This window comes from Elephantulus edwardii, unplaced genomic scaffold, assembly GCF_000299155.1.
Source record: "Elephantulus edwardii isolate Elephantulus edwardi_28Jun2011 unplaced genomic scaffold, EleEdw1.0 scaffold00011, whole genome shotgun sequence".
Lineage (NCBI taxonomy): Eukaryota > Metazoa > Chordata > Mammalia > Macroscelidea > Macroscelididae > Elephantulus > Elephantulus edwardii.
Window position 1 is genome coordinate 22,834,894 of NW_006399761.1, and position 9,921 is coordinate 22,844,814.

Consider the following 9,921-nt stretch of genomic DNA (forward strand, 5'->3'; position numbering starts at 1 on the left):
CATGCAGTGTTTCCTTGTTCTGTTCTGACAACTGCCTCTTGGTTCAAGTATACGTTTCACATTAGCATGAATATACTGAGTCATTGTATTGAAAGGAATTGGCAGACACAGAAGAATTTAATGAAACAACACATGAGCAAGAGCCTGTGGTGATGAAGGAAGAAGTTCAAGCTGCATTGAAGGAAATAGCAAAAAATAAAGGCCCAGGAATAGATGGTATACCAGTTGACATATTTCAGCTAACAGATGCTGCCCTGGACGTGCTCACCAAGTGGTGTCAAGAAATCTGGAGAACAGGCTGGGTGGCAAATTCAAATTGCTGACCTTTTAGCTAATGTTGTTGTGTACCATCGAGTCAGAACCGACTCATAGCTGACCCTCTCTCTGGCGAGTGTTCAGAGGCAGTTAATTGGAGGGGAGGAGATTGCCCATCCTTCTCCTGTGGAGCAGCTGGTGGCCTCAAACTGTGTGCCTTCAGGATTGCAACGCAGCTTCTTGCCACTAGGCCACCAGAGCTCCTAGACAAATTATGTGCTGTGACACCAAGGCTCCTTTATGTATAATATAGATGTTGTTGTTGTTGATTGTTGTCAAGTCAAGCACGACTTATAGCAACTCTATGAACAAAGAACCTGAAGCCTTTCTAGAACAGTCGTCATTGTTCTTAGAGTTTCCAGAGGCATGTTGTTTAGGAAGTGGATACCGCTATAAGATACATAGTACTGTGCTATACCATGGTAAAGAGCTGTGCTGCAATCCCAAAGGCGTGAGGTTCTAATCTGCCAGCTGGTCTGGTGCAGAAGGATGGACAGTCTCTTCCTGTGCCATTTGCTGCTTCTGTAAACCCACTGGAAGGTCAGTATTAAGTTGGTTCTGGGTGGACAGTACATAACAACAACAGTATGCACTTTATATTATAATGATAGTTAGAAGGGCGGATGCTGAGACTATGTCTCATGGTTGCAAGTGCTAATTGGAGGGACCGAGCTCTGCACCAGGATGTCCTCCTTGGTAGGTGGTCAATAAAAAAGAAGACCTTTAAGTAGATCATTTGATACAATCACTACAACAGCGGCCTCAAACATAGCAGTGGCTCCAGGACCAGGATGTGCTGTTGTGTGTAGGGTCACCATGTGTCAGATGCAACTAGACGGCAGCCAACCCCAGCAGCAACAAGGTATGCACATAGTATGATGCTGTATATAATTCCCAGTAACACTTCCAAGTACATGGATTCCTTTCAAGTTTTTGGTAAAATGTTAATTTTTGGGTTATTGGGGGTTTTTTTGGTGTGATTTAATTTTTTTACAATTTTTTCTTGATTTACATATAATATCTTTACAGTATGTTTCATTCATGTACGTTATGTTTTATTCAGTTTATCATTTACATTGTGTCTCATACAATCAGTCATATACATTCTATTTTACATTATTTTTTATACTAGTTTATTTAAAAATTCAAATACACTGTTTTTCACACCAGATCCTTCCTGTTTCCCTCAACACTTCATCAAATTGTATGACCCATAATTAATTTGCCCCCACCCCTACCCTACCCCACCCCCCACAGCCTCACCTCTCTGCTTCCACCAGTTGTTCCATTGCTTGGAATATACTCTGATAAAATTACAACCGAGACACAAACGGAGACTTGTACACCAATTTTCATAGCAGTGCTTTTCACCGTTCCAAGAACATGGAAACAGCCCAGATGTCCAACCACAGTTGAATGGATTGAGAAATTATGGTGCATTCACACAATGAGATACTACGCAGCACACAGGAGCAATGATTTTGTAAATTATTACCTAACTTGAGAGGGACTGGAGAACATAATACTGAGTGAACTAACTCAGTCCCACAAGGACAAATACTGTAAAAAAAACAACAACCATTATTATAGAATGAGTAGAATGTTAATTTTAAAAAATTTGATTTGGCCCAAATTGAAAAAGTTCTTGATGGGAAAATCTCATGAAGATCAGTCACGAGGTCTTGCTGTGACATTGTGAGAAAGTATGAGGTGCACATTTTTGCCTTTGTTTGGTTTTTTAAAATACAATACAATAAAATATTGAATCCTTTATGTCACTTAGAGAAACAAGTTAACCTACATGCTAATGTGGTTTTGTACAGTTTACTATAAGTAAATATGTTTCTTTTTATAGTAACTGTGTACCATTTACCTTGCAGATTTCATTTTAATTAGCCTGTTTGTATGTGAGATTGTAAATATTTGCCTTGTGTATTAAAAATGCACCACAATATGTGTTTGTACATCCTAACTATGTAACAGATGTTTCCTTGAAAATGTAAGTTTAAAAAAAATACTTATATACTAAATAATTCTAAATATACTCAGAGCCTTAAAAACTAAACATATGCTATTGAAAACCTAAATATATATACTTTTACTATCACATTTCTCAATGTGATAACATACTAAGTCTAGGGGAAAGTGTATTCCTCCCCCCTTGTTCCTGGAGTTTGTATTTTGGAAGGTTAATCAAGGATACAAAAATGTGTTTATTCTAATGGATCTCATCTCAGATATCAGTTGTGCCAAATTACTCTTCTCCTTATGTATAAGGGATTTTATTTTACTGGAAATAATGGATAATTGACACCTCTTTTTAATTCCTTTTAAATAGGACCGAGATTCCTTCTGCTGTCAGATGTCTTTCTGCTTGACTGAACTTCACCTGTGGTCCTTGAAGAATACCTTACACATTGGGGGTAAATAAGTTATAGATTAATTTCAATATAAATTTTTTAATAAATTTTTAAAATATTTTCATGAAAGTTTACAGAAAAGTTAGATTTTCATTAATTCATTGTCGCACGTTTTCACCCCCTCTGCCTTTCCCCTCCTCCAGTCCTTTTTTTAAAAAAATATTCATTGTTGCACAATTACCTCTGTTCCCTCCCCCCTACCCCCCAGACTTCTTTGCAATGTACCTCTTATTCTGGGCTGCTGCTATACATAAAATGCCTAATCAGATATTCCTTTTAAAATGTTCTTTCATCACCTGTTCCGGTGCAGTGCTCATTATCTATCCGCTCTTATCCTATTCTCCTTCAGAATCTTTATGTCAGACCTGCTTTTAACTATTGGAAATATACCCTAAAGAAACTATAACCACCATCCATACAGATACACGCACATCCATGTTTATTGCTGAGCTATTCACAATAGCAAAGAGATGAAAGCATCAGTGCCCGTCAACAAATGACTGGATAGAGAAGCTGTGGTATATTCACACAATGGGATGCTGTGCAGCACTGAAAAACAATGAACTCATAAAACATTACACAACATGGGTGACCCTGCAGGACATTGTGCTGAGTGGAATATCTCAGTCATAAAAGGACAAATTTCAGTATAATTTGGGTGTAAGTTACAATGTTATCAGTAAGTATAGCAAAAAGGCTGTACGGCCTGAGTTCTCCAGAAGAGCGGCATTCTTTCTTTCATACTTAACAAGAAATTAATTAATAGACGAGAATACTATTTAGTCATTCTGATTAACTTACTCATTTTCAGCTAGGGTTAGAGTTTCAGTTTTAAAACTGAACTTTGAAAAGGAAATCATTACCTATGTATTCTCATGTTTATTGCCACATTTTGCACAACAGCAGTGACCTGGGCACCAACTAAGTGCCCATCAGTGGATAAGTGAATAAATGAACTATGGTGCCTACATACAATGAAATACCATGCACCATTAAAGAATCATGAAGCAGCAACAGAACACCTCAGGTTAGGGACGGACCAGAGGACATTATGCAGGGTAAACAAAGTCAGTCACAAAAGGGCCAGTACTGTATTAGTCCACTACTATCAACAATTAAGGAAGATTGACACGCAGAAAGACACACATTCTTGGATGGTTACCAGTGATAGGAGGAGAAGACTGGTAAAATCACTTACAAGATAACAAAGTGAGTCAGTGGAAAAGTTGGAGACAAGGAGATGATCAGTACATAGCTATTATTTTTTATACACAATTTTTTATTTTATACTAGTTTAATTACAGAATTCGAATACTTTGTTTTTGAAATCAGATTCTTTCCATTTCCCTCACCCCCCCATCAAATTGTACAACCCCATGATTAATCCCCCTTCCCCTGCACATCCTCATCCCTCTGCTTTCACCCTCTCCCACCCCTCTTGGATCCTTACACTCATTCCACCATAATGGTTTTACTCAGTATCTATCCTTGTGGAACTAAGTTAGTTCACTCAGCATAATGCTCTCTAGTCTCTCCCAAGCTAGGTAATAATTTACAAAATCATTGCTCCATTGTGTGAATGGACCATAATTTCTCAATCCATTCGTTGTGGTTGGACATTTGGGCTGTTTCATGTTCTTGCGATGGTGAATAATGTTGCTATGAACATTGGTGAACAAATCTCAGTTTGTGCCTCAGTTTGCATTTTCTGAGGGTATATTCCAAGTGGTAACACAGTTATTAAGTAAAAGACACAGATGGGTGCACATATTATATATAATAAGGCCTGTCTTGGAGAGGGTGAAACCAGGTTTCTCCTTGGAGACTAGGATTTTGAAGCTCCATCTCATATACTTTGGGCATGTGGTCAGGGAGGACTGATCCTTGGAGAAGGACATCATGCTCGGAAGGATGGAGGGACAGTGCAGAAGAGGAAGACCCCGGGATGAGATGGATTGATATAGTAACTGGGGCAGTGGGTGTATGTGTGTGAGTCAGTGAGACTGGCTCAGGACAGGGCAGGCTTCAGAGCTGCTGTACACGGGTTCCTATGGATTGCAGGTGACTCAACGGCACATAACAATAACAGTCTATAAGTAAGTAAGAATTGACTTTGGAAGTTCATTTTACTTATATAAGTTTTTTGTTTATTTTTTGAAATATGTGCAATAAGTACTTCTGGAAAGATTATTACAGTCTTTAGGAATTGGACCAAATGAAAAATAAGTAAGTACCTGGTTTTTTTTAAATAGCTTTAGTCAAACAAAAACAAAAATTAGTTTTCTGCATCCAATATTTTGTAAAAAAATCTTTTATGTATATTTTATTTTATTGTCTCCATATTAGAATTTGGAAGCAGGAATGGCATCCACTTCCTAAACAACATGCCTCTGGAAACTCTATGAACTTTGATACATGATCATAGTCATAGAAGGGCTTTAGGCCTTTTGTTCATAGGCTTGTTATGAGTCGTACTCGACTAGACAGCAATCAACAACAACACAACACTGTTACTTATCCAATCTTGAATCAGTAGTAACAATCATTCCTTTACCGGTGGGTACCTAGGCTGACAGGCAAGATGAACAAATGTGTGAAAACAAATGAGGCTGTACTCATGACCACACAGGTTGGGTAAATGGTTTTTCTCTGAACATATCTGTGCATAATGTAAATCTATTACATGCAAATAATAGAGCAAATAGGTCCATAACTTTGAAAACCTTGAGGGCATAAGAGATTGGCTCTGGGAGTTTGGGACCATAGTCCCTCGGGGGACATGAGGGTCAGTTGGTGTAACATTTCCTCAGAGATGATGTCCTGCATCCTCCTCTGGTGAGTAGTGATTGGAGTCTTAAAAGTTTTCGTGCTACCATTTAAGGTATGGCTGTAAGGCCACATCTGGAGCGAAAGAGTGTGAAGGAATCAAAGGTTAGTCCGGAGTGCTGACGGGCTGTGTGAACTTTAGTCTCTGTGACCCGGAGCCAGAGGCACTCAGTGGTGTCCATTCGGAAAGGAATCGCAATAGAAAGCCCTTGACAACATGGAAGGAAGCAAGCAGAGCAGAGCAGAGCTGAAAAATCATAAAAAGGAGCAGACTGCTGAAGCCTCTGGGACTGTGGCCCTTGTTGTTTGTTGCTGTTGTTATGTGCTGTCGAGTTGCCTGTGACTCCTAGGAACCCTGTGTGCAGCAGCACTGAGCCCTGTCCTTCCGGAGCCAGCCTCACCCTCTCTGATACACCTGCCTGCATAAGCCTAGTCACCGTGTCAATCTGTCTCATCCAGGGTGCTTTGGTCTATGGGGTGTGATTCTCCCTTCCTGTGCAAGAGGTTCAAAGTTCATATCCCATATGAGCCCATGGGCGTGGCATGACCCTTGTTGTTGTTAAGTGTCGTCGAGTCACAGGCAACTCATAGCGACCCTACGAAGGAGAGTCCTCGATGCTTGGGTGCCTTTCATCCTCTCTCCAGGTTCATAGGGTTTCCAGAGGCAAGCTATTATGGAAGTGGACGCCACTCCTCCTACCAAGCTTGTTTAATCGGGGAGCTGCACCCCACTCTCAGTCCACACTGGGTAGACAACCATTAACGCATTTGACACATCCGTGTCACAGTGTTCAGCTTCACAGCAATGACAAGTGACCGCAGGACGGCAACTTGTACACCGGGGCTATACGACCTAGAGGAATGTCTGAACAAAAATAATGAAAGACTGGCCGGAGGGCCACAAACTAAAAGTCACCCACCTTTGTCTTGGTCACACTGTTCCATCGAGTCGCAGGTGACTCACAGCGACCCTATGAAGGAGAGTCCTTGATGCTTGGGTGCCTTTCATCCTCTCTCCAGGTTCATAGGGTTTCTGGAGGCAAGCTATTATGAAAGTGGATGCCACTCCTCCTTCCACGCTTGTTTAATCGGGGAGCTCCACCCCACTCTCAGCATGGCCCTTAGTCACCAGTAAAACCTAGAATTGGACTCAACCTGTGATTCTACTTTAAGCCAAGCAGTAGGTGCTCAGTAACAGTCCTTAGAACAGTTAACCATAAAGATCAGGAGGGCAACATTTGCTCAGGGATAGAGCTGAGAAGGAGGAAAAGTGTAGGAAAGAAGGACCAATAGAAATGGGCAACACAGGGAGGAAGTGAGAAGACTGTTACAGTGTGGGGCTTGTAATCAGCGCCTCAAGCATCATGTGTATAAATGAATCAATAATTTGCTCTGTAAACTTTTACTCAAATAAAGATAAAGTGAAAAAGAATTACTAATATGCTTCTTTGCATATTCAGCCTTTCCCAAGCTTGTCCATCTTAACTGGTTTATGTTCGTAAATACCTGTAGGCAAGCTCATGGTGAGGACATTTCTGTTTGATATGAAAACAACATCTTCCAGAGGGGTAAGGATGGGTAGGGGTGAAATAACAGGGCTGCACAGTTTGGGGGGTAGAGGGGCTAAAGGAAATGGGCAAGATCTGGCGGGAACCTGGAAAACAGGTACAGTGGTAATTAATTTTACAAAATATAATACATGGGAATGATTATATGAAACACAATGTGAATGAGGAATGATATGAAATAAAATGTATATGAACTTCGTAAGCAAACTAATATAAAGTAAAAATTTGAAAAAAAAATCCCTCCCTTCAAAAAGATAACTTTTTTTTATTTTTTTGCTGAGTACAGTGTACTTTATTGATGGTACATGACAAGATGGGCTCTCTAAGCCCCTCCCCTTTCTCAGGGGGTTTGGATGGAAACTGTGTCAAGGATGTGAGATTCTCAGTGTGTGGGAGGATCAAGTTGGGGCAAAGACTCCCCAGCAGCTGAGGGTCTCTCTCTCTCTCTTCCAGTGCTATTCCTGGGGCTGGTGGTCCCAAGGGCTCTTATTCTTTGAAAGCCATGTGAACCATCAGGTCAACCACCTGTTTGCTGTAGCCAAATTCATTGTCATACCAGGAAATGAGTTTGACAGAGAGTGGTCGTTCAGGGCAATGGCAGCCCCAGCATCAAAGGTGGAAGAGTGGGTGTCACTATTAAAGTCACAGGAGACAACCTAGTCTTCAGTGTATTCCAGGATGCCCCTTCTAATGCCTGCTTTACTACTTTCTTGATGTCATCATATTTGGCAGCTTTCTCCAGATGGCAGGTCAGGTCCACAACTGACATTGCAGGTGGGGACAGGGAAAGCTATACTGGTAAGTTTCCCATTCAGTTCAGGGATGACCTTGCCCACGGCCTTGGTAGTGCCAGTAGATACAGAGATGATGTTCTGGGCAGCTCCACAGCCATCACGCCACAGTTTTCCAGAGGGGCCATCTACAGTCTTCTGGGTGGCAGTGATGGCATGGACTGTGGTCATGAGTCCCTCTACAATGCCAAAGTTGTCATGGATGACCTTGGCCAGGAGAGCCAAGCAGTTGGTAGTTCAGGAGGCATTGCTGACAATCTTGATAGGGTTGTCACACTTTTCATGGTTCACACCCATCACAAACGTGGGGACATCGGCAGAAGGAGCAGAGATGATTACCCATTTGGCACCAACTTTCAAGTGAACCCCAGCCTTCTCCAAGGTTGTGAAGACACCAGTGGACTCCACAACATACTCAATGCCAGCATCACCCACTTGATGTTGGCAGGATCTCACTCCTGGAAGATAGTGATCGCTTTCCCATTGATGACCAGCTTCCCATGCTCAGCCTTGACAGTGCCATTGAACTTGCCATGGGTGGCATCATATTGGAACATAGAGACCATATAGTTGAGGTCAGTGAGGGGATCACTGTTGGTGACAACATCCACTTTGCCAGAGTTAAAAGAAGCCCTGGTGATCAGGTGCCCAATGAGGCCAAATCTGTTTACTGTGACCTTCACGTGGTGTCTCGGGGATGCACCTGAAGCTGTAAGAGAAGAGAGGGCAGTCTGGATCGACAAGGAGCAGAAGGGCAAAAGAGAACATCTTATCCAGTGGAATTCTCCTATTTTTGAGAAAACTTATTTATGTACCTTTAGCATCACAGCTTAGAAAATTCTTTATCTTGCAAAGTTCTTTCATGTCAAATGAACATCAAACATTCATTAAGTCTGCCTTCTTTAAAGTAGGTAAGAGTCAAGTTCTAGTGAAACAAGATCAGTTTAACACATGGTTAGGCCCCTGGGTAGTACAAATGCTTTGTGCTCAGTTAATTTGTCTCACAGTTGGTGGTTTGAACCCATCCGGCTGTACCACAGAAGGAGGGCTTGGTGACCTGCACCCATAAAGATTCAGATAAACAAGTGCCATCAAATAGGAACCATCTCACAGCTGACCCTCCAGCAGGTTTCGAGAGTCTATAAATCACATAGGAAGAGATTTCCCATCTTTCTCCCTTGAAGAAAATGCGTATCTGAATAAGACCTACTGCCATCAAGTTGATTCCAACTAAAGCAGCAGCTCTGTGTGTTACAGAGTAGAGCAGCTGCAGACTTTTTCTGCCTATCGTTGTTACAGAGAGAGTGTTCTCGTGGCCTAGAGGGTAGGAAGTTGTGCTGACAACCCAAAGGCAAGAGGTTCAAATCTAACTGGCTCCACGGGAGAAAGATGTTTCCTCTTGACAACATTCTGAAAGTCTGTGAGACCAAATGTCACCATCCCTGCTCTTCCATCAGGATGGCTTTGATAGTTCTTTTGGCAGGCCATAGGCTGTCAAGTACCCTTTGCCAACATCCTAATTCACAAGCATCGGAGTTTAGAGCAGAGACAACAAGAGATTAAACAAAATTAGGGAACTTCAGAACATAAGGCCAACTCTTGGAAGTTAAAAATACATTGTTGTTGTTGTTATGTGCCGTCAAGTTGCTTGCAACTCATAGCAACCCTATGTACAACAGCCCTAAATCCTGCTGTATCCTGTGCCAATCACACTGCCTCCAACACAACCATCCCAATTACCAGAGTCACTGAATCAATCCACCTCGTAGAGGGTCTTCACCTCTTGCGCCATCCCTCCACACTACCAAGCATGATGTCCCTCTCCAAGGACCTCTCCCTCCTTACAACATGTCCAAAGTATGTCAGATGAATCCCCAGAATCCTTGCTTCCAAGGAGTAGCCTGGTTCCAGGATGAATCTATTTGTTTTCTTGGCAGTCCATGGTACATTCAATACTCTTCTCCAGCACCACAGCTCAAAGGCATCAATTCTCCTTCTATC

General features: G+C 41.8%; 1 protein-coding gene across 1 annotated transcript in view; it reads left to right on the forward strand.

Moving 5' to 3' along the window:
• The window catches only part of WDPCP (WD repeat containing planar cell polarity effector), a 317,353-nt gene that overhangs the window by 14,458 nt on the left and 292,974 nt on the right, over positions 1-9,921 (forward strand). Inside the window, exon 2 of the mRNA XM_006881030.1 lies at positions 2,654-2,738. Coding sequence (XP_006881092.1) covers positions 2,654-2,738 — 85 coding nt within the window. The remainder of the gene's footprint in view (positions 1-2,653; positions 2,739-9,921) is intronic.